Genomic DNA, 23,455 nt, shown 5'->3' on the forward strand with positions numbered 1-23,455 from the left:
AGATGATCCATGCAATGTATTACCTTTTTTTTTTTCCTTTACACCATCCCCAGCACAAAAACAGAGCTTCCTATGCTGTTACTGCCTAGCAAGTGATATGATAAAAAATCCCCAGTGGTTCTCCATGTATTCTTATCATAGCTCAAAGGAATGCTTAAAGACAAAACCATCTTCTCTCCTCTTCTGCCAGAAACACACAATTTATTTCTAATTTGTTGACTGCCTTTTTTTCTTACTATAAAAATCACATGTGTGTCACAAACCTCATCAAAGATCATGTCATGTTATTGTATCAAAAGACCTAGCAGCTGAAGCTCAAAATGCAACACATATCTCCACCAGATTTGAAAAGTAGTTAACACATTTCTTCTATTTTTAGGAATTATTTCCTCTTGTCTTAGTTGACTAAATAATAGATTAAAGTGGTAGACATGGGCTGCTTTTACAGAGACCGAGGGAGCTATTCAAACATTTTTTAGGTTAATATCAATGTCATTCAAAAACTGGCCATCTTGCCGGTTGCAGAAAGCATTCAATTAGTTCTACTTTTTACAAATTCACAATTTGAGGGCTAAAGAAAAACCTTTTGTGCAGCAGAATTTTCAAAAGGAAGATAACAGTGTACAGTTCCTTCCAAAAGAAACTGGTCTGCTTTTTCTAGTCAAAGGATTACAGGAAAAAATAAACTTCAATATTATGCCAAATATTATGAAATACAAATCTATAAAAAAGAATCTATGTCATGCAAAAATCCACAAATAGTGGCTTTGGTGACATATAAATTCCATTAAACAAAAATGTGTATATTTTACACAAATGTCTACCAATCCCAGTTCTCAACAACAAAAAGATCATTGTTTTTGTATTTATGGATTAACACTTCCAGGGTACAAAAGGAATAATTAACATAAGGGTGAGGGTAAAAAAAAGGCAAGGTGGGTGAACAAGAGCAATAAGGAAGAATTTAAATAATAAATTGGTAGCAGCTGGTGATAAGTCAAGCACCAGCAACAGAAATAAACAAAACAGGTGCCCATATTCCCTTACTGATAATAAAACAGCACGCACATATTTAAATGAAAAGTATAGAGACTGTGCATCAAATTTATTTAAAAATACAATTGCTTTTACATTTAATGGATATGCACTTACATTTTCTGTGGTTCCAGTGATCACATGCAATCCATCATAGGTTGATTTGATGTACATGCCCTAGAGTGAGTCACAAATATATTAACTCATTACTCCAACATTTAGAAATAGAGCCATAGGCAAAACTTAAACTTATAAAAGATTAAAGGCAGGCCCTTCAGAACAATACTCATTTTTAAGCCTCCTGAAACACCGTGAAACAAGATCCAACGAGCAGTGAAGGGGAACCAAACAAATCAAAATACTAGTGAAAGAAATCAGAAAGGAGATCTCTTTGACACTGTCATTTGTGTGCCGGGCACAGAGAATTTCGCCATAACCCTGGGGACTCAGAAGGCATCTTCTCAGACCTGCAGAATGAATAAGGCATTTCAAACAAGGACTGTTCTCTGTCCTGACCATTCGCTTTATCTAGTGACACAATATATACAGTTAAATGCGGCATCAGCAGTCTTTGTGGGGCAACATATTCAACAACCCAGACAAGTACAAGTGAACACTGCTGAATAACACAACCTAGAAAGTAAATTACACAGAGGCACCTTTCCACTGCAAGGGAAGCATAAATATGCTCCTGCCCAGTAGGCCTCACAGGCAAACTCGGAAGTGGATGCCATACCATCAAGGAAACATCTCTGCAGACTGACCCACTCTGCAGGTTGACCTATCATGTCTGAAAAATTTTTATCGACTTTTTGTAAGATGAGGGGAAAGAGCAAAAAGTAGACTGGGCAAAGAACAGTTGCTACACTGCAGATCCTCCTCAGAAATCATTTTAGCCCTGAACTGGCCCTTCTCAGTAACTTAGAGCACTACAGAACGAGAATCCCATCTGATACCAACACCTTCAAGGCTCCCCCGTTCCACTCCGTTCCCATTACTTTCATCGCAGGACCCGGCTTCTCCCTGCCTGGGACTCCTCTTCCCAGAGCATTTGTCTGTGTGACTCTGCCGTCTGAAATAGCAACTCTGACTCTGCTCACTCCAGGCATTTCTCTGCTTCAGTACGTGACTATAAACTCATCCCCAGGAAGTCTTCCCCGCCTCATCTATTACAATCCATCATTCACTTTGAGGCCAGGCAGTCTCAGTATGCATATGTCTACTTATTAAGAATGCGGGCTTGTCAACATTGGGTTGATTTTTTTTTGTTTTCCGATCTGGAAGCAGAGACGGCCTTGCTATCTCCCAACAGCAACCTAACACGCCCCACTGCTCCTGCTCCTGCTCCTGCTCCTGCTCCTTCTCATCATCACCAACACCAGCACCGGAGCTGCAGCCACCAATCACTGCGCACGCACTGCACGTCCAGCGTCTGGCGCTCAGCATCTATCACCTAACTCAATACCCTCCACAACCCCGTGAGGCAGTTGCTATTATCATTCCCTTGTGACACAGGAAGAGTTTATGTCACTTGAGAGCTGGGATTCCGATCCTGTCTCTGACTCGAAGCCTCTAAACTCTTCAGTCGGCCTCACGGTCTCTTCGCTCAAATCCCATCAGATGCATGCTGGGCACTGGGAGATCTAGGCACTGATCTAGGCAGCCAGCCATCTACCTGTCTGTATTCTCAGGGTCTGTTAGTATAGAGCTCATACACTACTCATGAAACATTTCCGAACTTTTTGTAAGAACCATTTTTTCAGCCAACCTTTTTTTCACTTTCCACCTAAGTGCTAATAGAGACTTTCGGAACAGATGTGTTGTACCCACAGACCATCTTTCCTTGGTGTAAATGTTTTATATCTCCATGCACTGCTAAGCCCTAAAAATAAAACTGTTCAGACAATTCCTTCAAGATAGGAGAATACAGTTTTTAAATTGTATTTATTTTTATACTCTTAAGACACAAAACATATCAACAGTTCAAGATAGCAAATTCCTATCTACATGATGGAAGACAGTCTAATTCTATTCAGAAATATAATGAAAGCAATAAGGGATTCCTTTCTAAAAACTTTAATAAATAATGTTGTGGTTTTATTAGAAAATAAAACACATGTTAGAATTCTTACCAGTCCTTCCCCGGGTTTAATGTTTGGTAAGTGAACTTCTTCCAGACATGCACACTGGCTCATAACAGGGTCTGTAGCAGATCGGATTGTTTTGTCACAGATGCCATTTAAAACCTTGACCTAGAGTTGGAGAGGCAAATAGGAAAGGGTCAATCATTAACCAAGTTTATCGCAATCTGAATTTGAAAGAAATGTGCTTCACCTTCACTCTTAAGCTCTGATCTGAAATCTTTTTGCTAATACTACTCAGTGATTTGGCATGTGGACTCTGTATTTGCAATCTGTTGGAATGGTGCCACAGTGTCAGCTTTGTTTAAAAAGGGCAGCTCTTATACAAACACGATTATGGCCACTGAAGAGGACAGGTAGAAACCCTCCTTTAGCAGTTAGAGAGAATCATCTATTCCCCACCATCTACATCTTTTTTTAGTGATTGCTCACAGTCTGTGCATACCAACTACTGACGACATTTAAAAAAAAATTGCCTGGACCTTTTTTTTAAAATAGATTTTATTTTTTAGAACACTTTTATGTTTTCAGAAAAATTGAGCAGATAGTGCAGAGTTCCTCTATACAACCTTCCCCACCCCAACACAATTTCCAATGCTGTTACAGGATTCCAACCCAGTTACTAATAAGATATTATTAATATCTTGCATTAGTGTGGTACATTGGTTACAGCTGGTGAACCAGTGTTGATACTTTATTATTAACAAAAGGCCACAGTTTACATTAAGGTGCATTCTTTGGGTGTGCAGTTCTATGGGTTTTAACAAATGCATAATGTCATGTATCCACTATTACAGTGTATACACCATCACACAGAAGAGCTGCACTGCTGAAAAATTCCTGGGCCCCACCTAGTCATCTCTCCCCACCCCTACTATAAACCCCTGGCACCCACTTATCTTTTTACTGCCTCCATGGGTTTGCCTTTTCCAGATGTCACAGAGTTGGAATCATACTGTATATAGCCTTTTCAGATTGGCTTCTTTCACTAAGTAATATGTATTTAAGATTCCTCCCTATCTTTTCATGGTTTGATAGCTTATTTCCTTTTATTACTGAATAAAATTCCATTGTCTGGATCGACCAGTTTATTTATCCAGTAACCTAATGTAGGTCATCTTGGTTGCTTCCAAGTTTTGGCAATTATGAATAAAGCTGCTATAACATTCTAGGCAGGTTTTTTGCGGATATAAGTTTTTGATTCACTTGGGTAAGTACTTCAGATTGCAACTGCTGGATCGTAGAGTAGGACAATGGTTAGTTTTGTAAGAAACTGACATTGTCTTCCAAAGCAGCTGTACCATTTTACATTCCTGGCAGCAACAAACAAGAGCTCCTACTGCCCCACATCTTTGCCAGCATTTGTTGTTGTCATGTTTTGGATTTTAGTTATCCTAATAGGTGTGCAGTGGTAGCTCAGTGTTGTTTTAATTTGCATTTCCCTGATGACATATGATGCTGACCATCTTTTCATATACTTATTTGACAGTTGTATATCTTTTTTAGTGAAGTATCTGTTTAGATCTTTGCCTGCTTTTTAAATGAGTTGTTTTCTCATAATTAAGAGTCCTCTGTATATTTTGGATACAAGTTCTTTATCTGATAGGTGTTTTGAAAATATTTTCTCCCTGTCTGTGGCTTATATTTTCCTTCCCCTCAGAGCGCACTCCACGGAGCAGCATATTCATTTTAATGAAGTGTAGCTTATCAGTTGTTCTTTCTTGGGTCACGCTTCTGGTTTTGTATCGAATAAGTAATTGACAAGCCCAAGATCACCTAGATTTTCTCCTGTTTTTTCTAGGAGTTTCATGTTCTGTGTTTTACATTTAGGTCTATGATCCTTTTGGTGATGGCTCACGTTCTCTCAACACCAAACACTGACAAGATAAACTTTTAGAGATGTGAGGATCCCTATTAAGTGGTCTCCTTGTAGAAATCACAGCAAGTATGTCTTGCTATTTTCCCCAATCAAATTCATCTAACCTTTCCAAATTAAACCAAAGAAATCAGGAAATTCCAATGGGTGATTTTTTTTTTCCAAGGGGGAGAATCCCAGAAGTGACACTTTATACATTCCTCCAATTTGTTTAGCCTCCCTATTTATGGAAAACATATTTATAGCAGTTTCATTGCTAAATTCCTCAACATCAGTAGGAGGAAGGCCTTATCAAAAGAGCACAGGCTGGTTTATGTCAAAAGGAGGAAGTGATGATGAATAGTTACAAAATGCTCCTTAAACAGTCACAGAACATCCCCCCTCCATCATAAGCACTTGGCCAAGAATTTTTTTTTTTACCAAAACAGTCCTAAAGTGAAATCCGCAGATGAGTTTAATGCTGATTAACAGACTAGCCAGCAATTGAAGTATAATTATATCCTGATGAAATGTTCAGAGTTAAAAAAAAACAAAAACAAAGCAAAACAATTATCTAATTTAAGCACAGGAATTTTCACAGTAGTCATTTTGTTGATGTCAAATAACTTTTATTCTTCACATTCTACCTAAATGAATGGACTTATGCCCCAAAAGCTAATATTTCACAGTATACCCTGAAGTCATTAGCCACATGAATTTACTTTATTTAAGCAGATTTTCATTCTTTTGGGAAAAGGAATTTCACAATAACTTTTAGGACATATACTTACTATGGTTAAAACTTTGTCCTCCATTTCTGCTACAAGGCAATCCTAAAGAAGGGAAGGAGAAAATGAAAACTGTAAGAGCTAAACACTTTCAAAAATCACTGGCTTCACTCTCCAGATATTTACTGGAGCCCAACATGGTCCCTGACACACCCCGACCTGCAGCCTGCAGTCCTGGAAGGTCGGGAAGAGAAGCCTGGACTGGGGAGGGAGAAGGCAGAGTAGGAAAGCTGTCACTAAACTCCTCCTAAAGCTCAGCTCTCTCCTGACCCAAGGGCTTTATCATCCAAGGAACCCATTTGACCTATTATGTAAGCAAGAAAACCTACACAAATCATTGAACTGAAATCCACCTACCACCCAGACAATGCAGGGAGTAGTGAGCCAGACGTCAAAGTCCAAGAAACCTGCAGTGGCTCCCAAATGTGACCCTGGGCTCAGCTAGCACTGGGCCAGCATGCCAGGAGTCTTGTAGCTCTGGGCCTGCCCAGAAGAATAGCTTTCACACAAGGGCTTGGGTAAACTTAGCCACAAAAGTTTATTTTAAGCACCACTAAGATTAAATAAGATATTTCAGCCCTTAATAGATGAAAAAGGTTCAATAAAACATTCATTAACACACTGCCAAAAAGTGGTCTTGAGGTATGCTATTGGTGACATTAAATAAAGAGCTGGAATGCAAAGCATTACATTTACTCAGCTTAAGAACAAAAGACTTGGAACTGTATGAACCCAGGAAGTTGATTACAGGAATCACTATTATCCTGTCTAAAGAGTGACCACAGTGAAACCACCAGTATGAAAATCTCACAGTTGACCTTCTAGAACTTGTCTACAGCAGAAGATTACAAACTACACGGCAGAATATATGAAGAAAAGGGTGACCAACCAGATGCTTTAGAGTTTATTTAGCACCATTAAGTATAATCCCAAACTGAGATATGCTAAGGAGAATGCTCATTTTTTAATGTACATGAAGGCTACTGATCCATCTCCTTTGGAATTGTCAGACAAAGATTGTCACTCCAATCAAAAGGTCATTTTAGGTCATTTTTTATTGCTACTGGAGGTGGGGGTAGAAACATTCTACCCTATGTGGTTTTATAATCTGTTTTTCAGTGTCTACTTATTAAAATTTTTTTAGTTTCCTCTAGTAAATAAAAATGTAGAAAATAATTTACACCGACTCTCAAGAAAAGAGCAGCCAAATAAGAAAATACTCAAGAAATTTAGAAATGTATTTTTACATGCATGAAACTGATATACATTCAAACTACAGGAGCAACGTTGGTAAAATATGAATAATTACTCTCAAAAGTGTGTTTCTCCTCCTCCCTCCCATGCATGGAACTAAACTATCAACGACCACAGTGGTCCTTCCTTTATTACACCTTCTGAAAGACAGAATTATCAAATAAATGCCAATGTTAGCAAGACACAATATTTATGTGGTCTTGTGCAAGACATAAAACAAATACTTTATGTTTAAAGTTTTTCATTACCATCTCAAAATGTCATGAGTGCTGGCATGTCTGTGAGATCATCACCCACTGGTGGGGCCGGAGATGCAAGGTGGAGGTGTGACCTTATGGTGTCTGATACTTGATTGCTTGACGGATGCAAGAAGCCGTGGAGAAAGTGGACTCCCTGTGGTGGTAGAGCCAATGGACAAGAGGTCGTCTCCTGTCTCCCCGAAGTGTTCACGTCAGCCTGTGAAAGGGCTTTACCTTCCGCTTCCGTGAATGTGGTTCCCACACCCATTCCCCCTGGGAGGAAGCAGCTGCAGGCATGACTTCACATTGTTTAACATGAAGGCAATGGAATGGAAAAAAAGAAGTTCTGGGACCAAGTCACCCTGTCATGAGCCAGACAGTGTTGCTGAGCTGTGTCACGTTCCTTGTCTACCTGAATCAGCGGACTCGGGCCGGCCTACCTGGCCCAGAACCAGCCAGGGCCGGCAGCAGGTGCCCCTTCCCTCGGCCTCTCTTCCTTCTCACTACCCTCCTGCCTTGGGTGATGGGTTTGCCCTCTCCATGCCTTCAGTTTCCATCTCTGTAGAGTGGGGATGATAATCCTATACTAGAGAACTTTAGAGAATTAAATGGGGTGACATATGTCAAGAATGTAGTTCATACCTGACACACAACTATGCTCAATAAATAATCTCATGGCTTTTTCCTCATCTTCTTTCATGTGGAATCCTTCTGTTCAGTTTGCTGGACATCATGTTGCTCATTTCCTTCCACAGTGGAACGCAACACCGGCCACTGTCATTTCTCATGCCCTCCCATTGCGGTTCCAGCCTTCATGTTATCACAATGTTGGGAAGACAGAGTGAAGATAGAGATCATACCCCTTTCCCACCTCAGTTTCCTTCAGCTGAAATTATAAGCCTGAAAGCTAGATGAAAGATCCCTCCAGGGATTTGCTATGGGACCCTGCTGAAGCATGCTTTAAAAAAAAGTGCGCAGTTTCCTTACAGGGGGAAAAAACAGCAACTATTAACCTTTCACATGAGGAGATTATACAGCATGATTTGAGGGAAGGATGCAAAGTGATAAGGAAGGCATGGGGGAAATGGCAATAGGTGGACGAGAGAGAGGAGAAATGGGAGCAGCAAATGTGTCTCCTCACAGACGGACACACACACAATAAAGACTGAAGCAGAACATGCTCCCTGTCACTGGGAAGAAAGATACAACTTTGCTTCCTTCAATTCCCCAGTTCAAGAGCAATGTACGGAAAAGACGGGTTTCCTCTCCAAACGTCAACAGATCTTCTGCCAAGAGGTTTAGAGAAATACAACTTCACTGGGCTGCAAGAGTGTGAAATCTTCTGGCTCATGAGCTCTGCTGCTGCTATTACAGTGCCTATTGAAAAAGACTCAACTCCACTCATTCATCAAGTTTGTTATTTCCAACGTGTGTGCACACAAATATTAGCACTTGCCAAAGCACCTATGTTCTCCAGTTACTAGAGGAAACATACGTTCACAAGAGCTGAACAATTTTTTCAAACTTGATAAAACGATATTCCCATGTATATTTACATATTGCCACTCTTAATACTTAAAAATTGTTCGAATTTAAGTAAAAAATGCCAGAATAGAAGAATAACGTATCTTTAAACTTCCTCTCCATCTTAAACCATCAAGTTTGGTTCCAGAAACCCAGTACAAGGCAGGATTTTTATATTTCCTACTACAGGCCCTAATTTCTTAAGTGGATGCTGAGTTTTACATATGATACATCTCACTTAATATTCCTAAGAATCTTTTGAGATAGGTATATTTTTAATATTTTATATAATATCTCTGTATCCAATTTTACATGAATACATAAATGTGGTCATATACATGCTTTCTGTAAATGAAAAAACATTTTTCTTTGTTTTTGGTTGGAGAAGCTTGGCTCCTATGTTCCCTCCCCACTTCTCCCCCTGCCAAAGTAAACCCAACTTTCCTTCTAAATTGCCCACTATTTATACAATCCTCTGCATATAGGTTTTTGGATATCTGTGTACTACAAACACATACATACATACATCTTTGTACTCACCATTTGTCCCCATATTACTTTTTTCTTTTTTTCTTTCTCAACAATAACTTAAAGAAATGCTTGAAAGTCATCTCATAAGGGAAACTTTAGTGTTCCCATTTTACAGATGAGAAAATAGAGGCTCATGAGTTTTAAGCGACTTGTCCAAGGTCCCAAGGCTAATTAATGGTAGAAGTAGGATTGGAATTTATGGCTAGCTGTCTCCAAAACACATGCTCAAAAAGGACCAGAGGGAACACAGAAACACAGACAAAAACAGCACTCTTGTGTCCCTGAAATTTGGGTTAAATTTCTCCTGATAGAAGACAAATTCCCACAGCTTATTCATCCAGAGCATTATCACTCATTTAAACACATACTTAAAAATTCCCATTAATGATGTGCCAGGAACTGTGAGGCCCAAATCAGGAGGGGCAAGCTTGAAGAGGATGCTCAGCAGGCACCCTTCTCCCGATGGCCAGATCAAGGTTTACCTCCCATGGGGAGACACTTCAATCATCAGTTCACAGCACTCAATACCTCTGTGACTGTAAGGAAAAACCCCACCTGAGAGGATATAAAAAACCCATTCCATGCAGACAAGCACAGAATTCACTGGTCAGATTCCTCAAATGTGACCTTCTCAAGGAGGCTTACTCCAGCCACATGTCTACAACCCGAGGCCACGCTCGATACTTCTGTACCGGCCTTAGCTTCACGTAACTTAGTTACTCCAGAATTACTATTAAAAACAATTAAGTGCTTGAACATTTTAGAGAAAGTCCAGATGCTCACCTATTTTGAAACAAAAGAAGTTCATCTTTGATTTAAAGGCCACTGGTCAATTTTCAGAAAGCATCTGTACATCTAATTTAAAGGCTTTCATCTCTCCCCATTTCTGATGAAAAAAAAAAATGGAGAGAGAGAAAGAGAGAGACTGGTACCTCAGATCTAAGCACAAACCCTTAGAGAAAGGGAGGGAGGGTCGCAGGGGACAGCAGGGAAGCACCGACCTTCCGGACTGTAGTGGTCAGGTCCAGGCAAAGCTGGATGACTTCGTTCTTCGTGACTGAGCAATCAGTGACCCCTGTAAGGGGAGCCCTAGAAAGCAACAAAAATTCTCTTTTAGAAAAAGGGGAGAAGTCCCTGGGATGCCACACTGCCGACACACAGAGCTACAGAGCTACACACAGGCTGTTTTACTATATTGTTATGCAACTCTTTCCTGTCAAGGAACACACAAAATAGGAATCTGAAAAAAAGACAGCAAAGTGCTAGATAAAAACATATCAAAAATGAGCTGAGAGAATTAACGTCCCTTCAGAAATCCACTAACAGCCTGTATAACCAACCAAGTCATTGTTAATGTTTAACCTCAGTGAAACAGCTGCAGCACCGTTTCTCTCTCCCTAAGCAGGGGTTCAGTGGTTCCTGCTGTTCACCTTTTCAGCAACTTTCAAAGGGACCCTAAAATGTACCGCTGAGCCAGAACTCCGGGAGTAGTCGGGTGGGACGAAGGGCATGGAGGGGACAACGGTTCATCTCCTGAGCAGAGAACCGACCTCTCTGCACTGCAGGCCCTCCTGGCCAGGACAGTAAAGCATGCCTGTAACTCACCGGTCCAGCCACGCCAGCAAGGCCTTGGCAGCACCAATGAGCTCCACCACGGAGGTTAGGAACTCGTTGGGCGGCTTGTGGGAGGTGTTCCCGTCATAAGCTGCACTTCTTCTCCGGCTACTTATGTAATTGTGTAAGTTGTGGGAAGATGCTCGCAGTTTCAGAACCAAGTTCTTCATATTATCAGTTTCAAGGCCGTAATTCTGTAGAAGATAAAAACCAAAGGGAAAAATTCTAAATAATCAACAATGCCTAAACTCTCATAGTAATGCAAAAGTCCACTGAATGACCTGAATAACTCCTACAGCAGGCACAAAGCCCTACATGGTTTACCCACGGTACCATAACACTCTTTTCTCTGTTCTCTGTTCCTCTTTCAGCCAACTCTACCCTTGTCTCAAGGACTTTGTTCTTGCTAGTTCCTCTTCCCACAACCCTCCTCCCACAAATTTTCCCATGGACAGTTCTTTCTCCCAAGTGTTCCCTCCTGTTTGAGGCTTCTCTGACCACCTACAGCAGAGTTTCCCAACCTAGGCCCTCCTGACATTTAAAGCCCAATAATCCTCTGCTTTGATTGTCAGGGGATGATTCTTGGGCATAACACAATATTTAGCAGCACCCCTGGCCTCTATTCACTAGCTATCAGTAGCCTCCCTCTCCAGCTGTGACAACTGAAGATGTCTCCAGTCATTGCCAAATGTCCCCTCAGGTCACTCTAGCACATCACCTATCTGCCCCTTCTCTGGAACACCTTGTCTGCAAGTGTCTTATTCCCTAGGCAGCAAGGTCTATGCACACAGGCTCTGTGTATATTGCTCAGGACCATACTTCCAGCACAGCAAGTAAAGAAGCCACTAGATGGATGAATTTCCATCAGACGAGACTGCCTTATGCAGAAACAGAGCAGCACCAACTAAATACCAATTTACCTGACATGTAATTTCCATCTTTGAGTTTCTAACTTGTGTTCCTTCCGGACAATGTTCAAATGAGTTAACTGCTGTAAAAAAAAAATCAATTTCATGTGCCCATATTGCCCTAGACTCCCTTTCAGATAAAGAACAAATCCCAGGAAACAACACCTAAGTCTGAGATGACTTTGGGGACAGAGGAATGAATTTTCATATTCAATTGCATGTACATGTCCCAAGCTGTTTCATTATTTTAACAAAACCCAAAGATATTTCAAAGAATGCAGCACCACTTATGAACTGGTAATAAAAGAATGGTCAACATTACTGAACACTTACTGTGTGCCAGGAATGGGCCAAGTGCTTGGCAAGTATTTTCTCATGGTAACAGCAAAAAAATGAAATTATCTCCATTTTACGTGTGAGGAAACCAAAGCATAGAGACATCATACAAATTCTCCAAGTTCCACAGCTAATCGGTGGTAGGAGGGATTCTAGTCAAGGCAGTCTGCATATGGGGCACAAGCTTTTGATCACGATGCTGTAGATACCTGCTCTGCACACCCCCTGCCCAAGAAAGGGCAGCACAACAGACAGAAAGCAGAATGGCCACTAGGCAAGAAAAAGGGAAGTGGCCCATGATCCTGGATCTACACAAGCTAATAGTCTGCTCAACACCCCCAGCTCTCTCCTGGTCTGTTTCACGCCCTCTGAGGTGGCCAAAGCCCCTTTCAGCTGCCTGCATCCCTCCTAGATATGACTCTTTTGAGAAGCCAGTAGGTCCTCTTGGAATTGAGCCCTGCTTTTGCCCCCATTACATCTCGCCTGGCCCTCCAGCCCCTCCTCTCCTGCAGCCCCCATCTCTAATGCCCCAGGGAGGGGTGAGGCATGGCTCAAACTCTAGATATATACAAAGGACTTTGTAAGAAGCCTTTTTTTTTTTTTTGGCAAAATGAACAATGGTAAATAAGAACAATAACCGCAAATGACTATAGCCTTAATGAAAACAATGCTAACTATAAGGAGATTTTATTTGAAGTTTAAATTTACATTGCTTCCTAGTAAAAAAAATTTTTTAAGTAATTTTTTTAATTTAGAGAGAAATTTTAAGAAGAATTTACATACAACTATAGAGGAAACATCCTAGATCCATTAACTGAAAACTGTTTCTCACAAGCCTTATAAAAATGTAAACTTCATAATAAAATGAGTGTTCTGTATTAACAGTAATGTTCTATCTAACCCTTATAGTCATTCGTTTTCTAAAGATTAAAATATGATACTGTCCTTCAAAAGAGAAGACGAAAATGAAAAGATGGATTTTCACCATGACTTTTTAAATTCAGAGAATCAAAGACTCAAGCAAATACATCAAGAGCCACATGATGAGATTGTTTTGAAAGACTTGTGACTATGGGAACTGTCCCCTCGTTCAATTACTCAGCCTGCTTACATACAGAGAGTTCTGAGCTAACAGCAGGGCAGCCAGCTTTCTATAGTCAATGTCACCATAAATGACTTGGAACTTTTGTTACTATACACATTTAGTTTATGAACTCAAAGAGGATGAAACGCATTTTAGTACTGCAAGAAGTCTTAAACCTCAATCTTTGACAAACCTATCACTTTTAATATTAAAGGGGGAGTACAGCTTATTAGCTAGTTCTTTTCATTTCCATCCAATTTGCTCTAGTTCTCTTTTTTCCCCCACAACTAATCCTAGGACTGGAAGGATGGATAGATGCAGCAAGAGTAGAGTGTGATTTTTAAAAGAAGGAAGGAACAAATGAAATAAGGAAGGAGAATTCCTCCCCTTCTACACCATTCCACAATATGAAGAGAACAAGAAACCAGTTGTATTAGCTCAAAAGAACCTCTAGTGTAGAAACACAATCAGGAAAGGATTATTGACTTAAATGCCCCATAATGAAAGACAGAAAAGAATAATTTCTCAGATCAGATTTGATAATTTTCACTAATCTTTTCCCTGAAACCTGTCTCTTTCAGAAATTGCTTTAAGATAACGTGTCAAGAAGATACAAAGTAAGAAATGAAATGAGTCTTGAAAAATCTATACACACATGAAAAACCTTCTACTGAGATCTGTCTTCATTAGAAGTCAGCCACCCAGAGACATTTCCCCGGTCTGCCTAAAGAAATGACCCATGAGACAGGAGAAAAGGAAACAGGCAGAGTCTCACTTTTCTAGTGCCTTAAATGGTACACATTTTAGCTAAGAACAAAGCTTACATCTCTTCTCTTCAACCTTCTTTTCCCATTCCTACCAGCTGTGTTCATGATCCAGCATATGTGGTTAAGGAGTATCAGAGACACACAGTCCAAACCATCTTATTGACCTGGTCGATTCAGTTACAATCTAAGAAATGTATCTCACAGTTTGCCTAAAGACATTTAATAAGCTCGCAAGCAAGATCCAGTTACGCACAAATTTATCAAGCAAAGCTTCCTCTTCCTTCATGATTTCTCCCCATTAAACAGCATAACACTTTTTAATGATTTGCCTTAGATGGGTAAATGATGAAGAATGAATAAATTCAGGGGCACACAGGTGCACAGAAGCACTCTGGGTAAGTAAACACAGCTCGGTATTTCATTTAATCACCCATTTAGGCGGCATCACTTTACACGTGTATTGTTTCTGACATTTTTCCAACTGTTTTCATTCTCTCAACCTACTCCAACCTTAAACACACATTTATTCCTGCCTCAGTCTTCAGGTGACTAGGGTCTGGCTGATCTGGCAAAGAAAATGGTTTATAATTATTCATTACTACTCTCAATCACATCCTTGGGGCCAGTGCTGTTCAGCAGATGTGCAATGATGAAAATGTTCCCTCTCTGCGCTGTCCAAACACGGTGGCCAGTAGTCCCTAACCAGGAGCAGCAACTGAGGGCTTGAGAGGTGGCCAGTGTGACTGAGAAACTGCCTTGCAGTTCATTTAATTAGCTTTAATTTAAATAGTCACAGGTGGCTAATAGCTGCTCTACTGGAAAAAGCAGTTCTAGAGTCAGTCCCAGCTACCCTCTGCTCCAGGTAGAGGGAGCCAGATGGAGACTCTGAATTCGGTCCTGGGAAGTGGCCCTGATTCTGCCTCATAAAACAAGTCCCTCTCTTCGGCCACCCCAGCCGGGCAAGGTCAATGTTCACAAAAGGTGTTTTCTCTGCTTGCTCTCCACCCACCACTGGCTCTCTGTGGGCCATCTGCTCCCCAGTATTGCAGTCCTAACCAATAGCTGCTCCCTATTTTAGATTCCTATGCATTCTCTCTGCCCTGTTCTTTCCAAAACTTTCTAGTGGTTTGGTTTTCTCCTCCCCTTCCTTACTTCCAATTCTACTTATTTCCTGTCCATCCACTCAACTAAGTTTACATAAAATCCTCTTTGATAACACCAGGGCCAATTGTAAATACATATAACTGCCCAAGGGATGACTGTTCATGGCAAAAAATTATCACCAATGTATATACATGAAGATCCATATGCTGTAAATGGATTACATAGACAGTATAATTAATATATGCACTACAATAGGAATATTTTTTAAGTAGATGAAGACTAAAAGACATTTTAGTAATGCTCTCTAAAACCCTCCCCAACCCTAAAAGGCACATCCCCTTGGGAGCCTTCCCACAACCCTCCAGTCAAATGCACTCACTGGCACCCTACCACATGGAGCATGTCCAGATTGAGTCTGAGGTCAGAACTTTGTCTACAAAGGAAATTCAGAGGAAATTATAGGAGATAAAACACAGCTTTAGGTTCTGGCATTTGTTCAGCTTTGTTCGTTTTTGTCTAATATCTTAAGAGGTAGGGAGGGAGGGGGCAAAAGCAAAGAGAAGCAGCTGTTCTGCTCACCAGCCCCCTTGCCATGCACAGTGAGCTTCCAGCAGACCCTCCTCCTCACCTCTCCTACTGTGGATCTCAACATAATTTACCTATCCTCAGAGTCCAGCCACAGAGCGGAACGAGAGGATTCAAATTAGAAGAAAAGACCAAAAAATGATGTACCCTGAAAGTATTTTTAAAAAACATACAATTTCAATAACAAATGAGACTCTGAGATAGCTTCTGCACAGTGCAAAACACTTCGTGTTGGTGCACAGCCACATCTAGGGGAGTGTGACTATACAGATGGGGAAACAGACACCACCATTTCCCCGGAGGTCACAGAATAAAGAGCTTGTAGCAAAGAGCCAGGCTTAGAATGCAAAAAGCTGCCTCCCAAGCCAATGCTCGCACCACTTGGCCAGAGAGACTCCCCTGTGGCAGCTCATTTATCAACCACAAATAATTTTCCCTTTACTTTCGTAAACAAGAGCAGCACATCTCAGAGCAGAAGACAGGGCTCTGTCCATTTTAAGAAGAAGAATACGCACAATGCAGCAAGTGTTATATAATCAACGGAATGCATACCAGCAATGGCAAAATAATCGGGAGCGCATTCTTTCCCACCATTCTTAGTGATGTGATTGTATATAGCTCCGGCTCAGATTCATGGCATTACTAACCCACCTGAATGCTACTGAGCTGGTCCAAATCCTAGCAGTTAAGGAAACTGCCTTCCTAGCATAGCACCATGACAGACACACATGGATGCCACCCTAGGCAACCAGTTTATAAACACAAGGCCCTTTTACAGGTGTTTTCAACCCACACCTGAAAGAACCACTCACACAGCCACAGGTCTAGTGCAAGAGTCAGAACCTGGCAGTATTTAACCCACTCACATTCAAGCTCAACCATCTGCACATTTTTCCCCATCTAGCTACTATTTCAGCAGTTATTTCCAGCAGAACCATCAGTTCATTGAAATATCACAAATATTTGTGAAACACAAAAATGTTTTTTATAGTAACAAAAACAGACATGAATATCAGAGCCCATTTCTCATTTCAATTTAGAAGATGACATTTTGACTCAGGACTATCTCCATCTTCTTAACTTTTTATAGAAGATAAGAAAATAAAATAAATACAGACTTCTCTGTAAAAGGCAAACTTGCTGTAAAGGGCAAGACAGTATTTTCTGCTTTGGGGGAGCATTAGGTCCCTGTTATGACTCAATTCTACCACTGTAGCATGAAAGCAGCCACAGAAAACACATAACTGAACAGGCATCGCTGCATTCCAATAAAACTTTATTTACAAAAATAGACAGTGGGCCAGAGTTAACTCCCAGGCCACAGTTTGCCAATGTGATCATCTTGGAAATGTTCCCCCTTTTCTTCCCTTCTATATTCTTCTTATATTCTTATCTTCAGCTCCTGCTTCACTTCAATGGATCATTAAGAAAAGGAAGATATGCTACCTCTCAAACACTGAGAATTTAAGAGAATAAGGTTCTAAAGAACATGATCACGGTACAAATCAGCTTTTCCTGAACTAACCAGTGCACAGAGAAGGTCGACAGCCTCCAGTACAAGTTCCTGGTGTCCGATTCGTGTGACCCCCAGCTCCTCAAGTTCCTGATGGGAAATCTGCAGTAGCTGCTCTCCATTTATCTTCTCCCGTTCAAACCTGGGGACATACTGCTGCAGGCAGTCATCTAACCCTACCAAGAAAGCAAAGAAGTCCGTTATTGTCATTTTGTTCCCTTTACTCAAAAAACTGCCCCACTTTAAATCAACCTCGGGAATCGCCAGTTATGCTGCACTATTTCATTGTCTGTATGATGTGAATCCCACCCGATGGATACCTTTCAAGCATGTCTTCATCTCTAATGGACTGTAAATGTTACAGTTTAAAATTTTCAAATGGATTCAGCACAATTTCATGAGTTACCTTCCTGTCCCCTTTCAACTAAGAGAATGAAAACTAAATCTCTGCTGACCTGAAATGCTATTTATCTGTACTAGGCAGATGTTTGTCTGCTTGTTAAGCAGTCTTTCTTTGGGACATCCTCTTTCTCCCAGCCCATGTGATCCCAGCATACCTGTCAACCAAGGTACTTTGCCACAGTGGTTGGCCACAATATTCTTTACATGTGACTCAAGTAGAGCCAATCAAAATCTTCCCTGATACTTGATACAGGAAGACAGAGGCTCATTTTTCCTTTCCAATAAGAAGTCATAAGGATACAACCTTGGGGATGCTGGTAGTAATTTTCCTGATCAGTTTTTTGGAAAATAAATCAATTTGAGAGAAAGAAAGAAAATGCCCCAATACATCCTACATGTCCTGGACCTAACCCAGTTTAAAGATACTGCTAGTCTTAGGATTTTTCACTTAAATTGAAATAAATTGCCCTTCTGACTTAACCTTTGAACCTTGTAACTGAAAAGGTTCTGATGAATACAGAATCCATAAGAGAAGATACCAGCCATGTTAAATGGGTTAGCTTATGGGGACTTTGACAAGTCAAACACTACTGTCAACAGTGTTAATAACATTTTAATGCTCTTATATAATGATTAAAATTGGTAAGCTTAAGAGAACATGAGCATCTTCATTCCTGTATAGAGAACTCACTAGTCAACTTGTTTTAATGGTTTTACTGGAAGAAAATTTTATACTATTCAGGTACAAATTTATCTATTGAAGCCTAATGATAAAAGCCACCTTAGTGTTTCAAACAACTCGTTTCTATAAATTCAATCCCAACACAAGAGATGAAAACTCATTTAACTACAACAAAGTATGTGGAAGGCATGCTCTGTCCTCTGGCCCCCTCAAACACACACACACACACACACACATTTCATTACCTTTCACAAAAGCTCCTCTGGGTGGGTGCTCTGGACTAGGTCTGGTAGACACAAGGTCCAGCACTTACTTCTGGCAACACTAAAATCATGGATGTTAAAATCTGATGTGCTAAGCTATATAACTCTCTCTGCCCCACAAGCTTCCACCTCTTGCCTTCTGACAAGATATAGAAAGAGGAACAATGTCCTGATAACCATTTGTAACTATTAAATATAGGAAGAGGGGGTAAGAAAAATTAATTGTATGGTAACCAGTTGGAATGCACCTATCCTTCCTGAAGTGACATCTAGCAGAGGGCTCTATCACATAGCGTGCAAGGCTGGGGACACTGCTATAAACCCAGCTCCACTTTGATGGCCTTGAGCCACACGTGGCCTCCATGGTATGAGGCAGACAGCGGAGGCCATGCAAGTCAACAGGTAACCCAGCTGGGCTGCAGGGGCTGGGTCTCAGCATCTGGCCACTTCGGGCCACCTGCAAAGGGACAGCATCTGTCTGAGCAGGCAACAGTGACAAGGGCCAAGAGCTGAGGAGAGCCTTCTAACAACTCCATTCCCATTTTTAGGTGAATAAATTAGGGCTCATGGAGGCTTCCTAACCTATCCACACTCATATAGCAGGTAAGATGCTGTGAGAAGGATTTTTACAGCCATTTTCTTCATTGATATAGAAGAAATGAGAGATTCGAATCCAATTCAATTTGACAAGCGCTGCTCTTGTGCATTCTACACAGCAAACACAGAATTATAAAAATTCCTCTCCCAGCATATCCTAAATAAGCAGTAAGGTCTAATTACAAACAGTTATTAAAATAGAACTATGAAATCTTAGAGGTACTTTGGAAGGTACTTCAAATTTCATTGAATCCAAAAACTTGGGAAAGTACAGACAAAAGACTAATCACTATGAATTTCACTGCAAATCAGCCAGTTTCAGCCAGTTCATGGCTAATATCCTACAATCGCCTCTCCTCTTTCCTTGCCTATTTTTAAGCTTTAAAAAGAATTTTGTCCTAATTTGTCATAACAGTTTAGGACAGCTATGTTACACATTTAAATCCTGTGATGGCTGAATTGGGTCCCCCTAAAACTCGCTATGCTGAGGCCCTAACCCCAAGAAGCTCAGAATATTGAGTGCATGTGCAGATAGTGTCTGTAAAGAGGTGGTTAAGTTAAAATGAGGTCAGGAGGATGGGCCCTCATCCAGGACAACTGGCGTCCTTATAAGAAGAGGAGACACACACAGAGGGAAAGCCCCTGTGAAGTCTCCAGAAGAAAGCTGCCTGCGAGCCAGGGAGAGAGGAGCAGAAGGAGCCGACCCTGCTGACTCCAGGAGCTCAGACATCCGGCCTCCAGAGGCACAAGAAAATTAATTTCTGTTGTTTCAACCCCCCAGGATGTGTTATGCAGCCCTAGCAAACCAACACAAGCCTAAGAACAGTTTATTTCATTTTCATCCACATGTGATAAACTCTTTTCTTACATAAAAAAAGCAAGGACCAGTAGAATTGAAACTCATGTTTACCAGGCCGGACAAGTTCCCTGCTCAAAATACAATCATACAACAGAGAGGGTTGTATTAGTTTTCGGGTGCAGAATAAATTCGTTCATTAAATTATTCTGAAGAAACCATGCACAATGGATGTTCATTAAACTTCACCCATAAACATCAAGCAGAAAGAAACATGAGGCCAGATTTCACTTTTAATTAACTGGGCAAAGTTTTACTGAAGAAACAGGATGTCAGAAGGTGCTATAGAGCTTTAGGAAATGTTGTGACACAATAGGAGGTTGAGATGAAAAGTGTAATGAGGGCTCGGGATAGAACCAAATTTGTAAAGGACCAGAGATTGAGAACTGAAGAACTCAGGACATTTCCCTGAAAGGGGGCCTGAACCTCCCTGGGGAGTCAGGAAATATAAAGGATCTGATTTCAAATAATCAACAGATCTCTGAGATGTAGGAGAATTATCCACTAGAAATATCATGTGGCTACCCACCTAAAAACAGGATCTATAGTGGCTTAAAGACTTCCCCCCAAGGGACACATATATTGAATATGCTAGGTTTTAAATAGTATTGTCCCCAGTCTTACTATTCCAATACATTATGGCCTGTTATTCAGTTATCCTTGATTGGAATACAACGGAACATTTACAAACAGCTAAATTAAATTATTAAGCTGGTCCCACAAAGGAGGAGAAAACCTCCAATTTCAAGTAAATTGCTCTAATCGGTTTAGAATTTACAATAATACAACATATACTTGGACCTATTTGTCCAGTGTACCTATTTGCCTGTTCCTTGCTTCAAAGAACTTTAAAAAAAGGCTAGCGGAACTGAAACACATAACTAAATAACATTAGATTAAACACATTCCATCTACGCAAATTGAATTAGACACATAATTCAATGTGAAAGAATCAAGAAGGAAAAGGAGAGAGAGCTCCCACAGGGTGGAAGTCACAGTGAGAGAGGGCCCAGACTTCTTCCACTGTCTCTAAATCCAGCTGTAATAATCCTCAACTTGCAAAGCAATCCAAAATACAAAATGCAAAAAAGACCGTGCTCATCCCAGGTGTAGGAAGTGACACGGCACCTGGGCCAAGTTACTCCCTTCCCTGATTTGTAAAACAAGGAAAATAAGATCACCTACTGCAAAGATGTGTAATGAAAATAAAATGTTACTACTTATAAAGAACTGCACCACTATGAAGCACATAATAAAACCTCTCTATATATTTTGTTGAATTAAAAAAAAACGTGTTTTATTCAGGTTCTCAATTTCCTAAGTGTTCAGAAGAAAGATTGCTAGAGAGACACAGAAACTCCCCAGTGCTTAGGTAGTCCCTTTGGAAAAGGACACATTGGAAACGAAACAAAATCTCAACAGCCCATGTTATTATCTCCCCCAGAAACTATTTCCCAAATTGGGGAGCCTGCCACCTAAAAGTGATTCCACCTAAAAGTGTCTTATGATTTGTATCAAAATAAAAACACAAAGAAAACAGAGGCTTCTTTTTGTTCCTTGTTTACTCCTCAGCATCTAGAACATTGGTGGTGCTCAGTAATTGTGAAATGAATAAAGGAATGCATGAAGAAAGACAAAGAACGTCACATAAATATTAATGTCACACCTATGTACAAGTCACCTGATTTTATTTTCCCATGCAAGTGAGTCACTAAAGGTAAGGAAACCACTGATATCAGGTACAGGTATTTGCTGCAAGTTTCAGGGTTTCAAAATTAAAAGAGGTCATTTCTATAGTAAGAGAAATATCATAAACAAAAAAAAAAACTCCAATCTTTGACAAGACACTTGCTGTATATTAAGAATATTTATTAATCTCCCAAAATGTGGAAAGAATTGTGTATATGAAAATTAAGAAGTTAGCATAAATGCCCCATTGCAAAAACTGTAGAGCTATTCTTTCCTTATTTTCTGTAAGAAACTAAAATCAGGTCGATGACTAGATCACCTCCTGTTCTCATCAGTGAAACACACGGGAAAGGACCTTCACATAGCCGTGCTTTGGGGCCTATATGCTCAAGTCAGCAAAAGCTATAATTCCAACCATAAAGGGAGCCCAGCATGGTCTTACAGAATTTCACATTGAGTACTTTGGGTCATTAAAGCATGTTTTAACCAGAGGGTTTTTGTTTTGCTTTGTTTTGTTTAAGAAATGTTTTGATTCAGAAATTGATTGAGCTAAGGCTTACAGACTCACACGCATTCATTCAGGACTTTTAAGGGCCACAAGTGACAGGTGATGCAAACAGATAGGGCGCACTGTGTTCTTCCACCAGGAGAGTCGATCACAGACCACACAAATTCATTCTAAGCCAACAAAATTGATGGAGCAACTCCCACGAGCAACACACAGTCCTAGGGCGGCCCTCCCCTAGGAAGGAGATGAGGGCTGAGGAGGCGTTCAGTTCTGGATGATCTGAACCAGAGGAAAGGAAACAGTCCTTGGTGGTAAGTTTATATCTGATCGCCGTCTTCTCAGAATTCCCAACACTTTTAAAAACATTAAGCGGGGAAGACCTGACATCAGAATTTTTCAGGCCTGCCAACCTGCTGACATTCCAGATCTAATACATTACAGTGTCTCCCAAACATGGCACCTCACTGGGAATAAAAAAACCTGGTTTCACCCTGAAGCTCAATTTGGCCTCCATATGGGTAAAGATGATTAATGGAGCAAAACTCTTTCAGAGCGTGCCAAGATGCAGAGGTGTGGCATGCGGTAGGACCTCTGGCACCCTTTAATGAAGTGAGCCATCCAGTTATACCCCTTTGGCATGACTCTCTTTTGTCACTCTTGTTTTGCTGAGGTCTGTTAGGCCTCAATTTTGAAATGAGTTTCAGTATAGCAGTCTGAGTTAAGGCAATAGCATCATGTTTGAAACAGACATGTACTGACTTGTAGCTGTATAATTTTAAAGACTGAGGAATTCTTTTTGCCTGGCCAGACAGGTCCTTGACTTGACTGACCTTTCCTAATGAGTCAGAATGACAACCAGTGTGCCTCAGTAATAGGGGAGAAGGGTAGGCCCAGGGGCAGCCTGAGACAGAAGGGCCTGCACCCTTTGTACCTGCTGAGACCCCTGATTGGGAGCACAGTTTCTCCTCTGGTTTGAAAGGACCCAGTTTCCTCAACTCATCCTCCTCTTCCCCTGTCAGAATATCCTGTATCTTCTGAGAGGGGAGAAGCTGCAGCCACAAGCTCCCTTCTTTCGCTCAAGATCCACCATTTTTCCCCCACAGACTTTAAGAGGTCATCAAGGAGGGGCCTGAAATAAAATACAAGCTGCAACCTGGAGGTGCCACGAGCAAAACTATCC

At 40.8% G+C, this 23,455-nt stretch overlaps 1 protein-coding gene across 5 annotated transcripts in view; it reads right to left on the reverse strand.

Annotated features, from left to right (window-relative positions):
* The window catches only part of CNKSR3 (CNKSR family member 3), an 82,930-nt gene that overhangs the window by 12,349 nt on the left and 47,126 nt on the right, over positions 1-23,455 (reverse strand). For 3 of the 5 annotated variants that reach the window (XM_017681424.3, XM_037023403.2, XM_073219780.1), the window contains exons 2-7: positions 17,291-17,454; positions 10,973-11,175; positions 10,369-10,456; positions 5,823-5,864; positions 3,168-3,287; positions 1,153-1,212 (exon numbers count right to left, since the gene is read on the reverse strand). In XM_017681424.3, the coding sequence (XP_017536913.1) occupies positions 1,153-1,212; positions 3,168-3,287; positions 5,823-5,864; positions 10,369-10,456; positions 10,973-11,175; positions 17,291-17,454 (677 nt within the window). Of the gene's footprint in view, positions 1-1,152; positions 1,213-3,167; positions 3,288-5,822; positions 5,865-7,321; positions 10,274-10,368; positions 10,457-10,972; positions 11,176-17,290; positions 17,455-23,455 lie in introns of those variants that run through there. The other 2 variants (XM_037023404.2, XM_037023409.2) reach the window with 2 other exon arrangements.

The sequence above is a fragment of the Manis javanica genome, chromosome 13 (assembly GCF_040802235.1).
Source record: "Manis javanica isolate MJ-LG chromosome 13, MJ_LKY, whole genome shotgun sequence".
In the NCBI taxonomy this organism is placed as follows: Eukaryota; Metazoa; Chordata; class Mammalia; order Pholidota; family Manidae; genus Manis; species Manis javanica.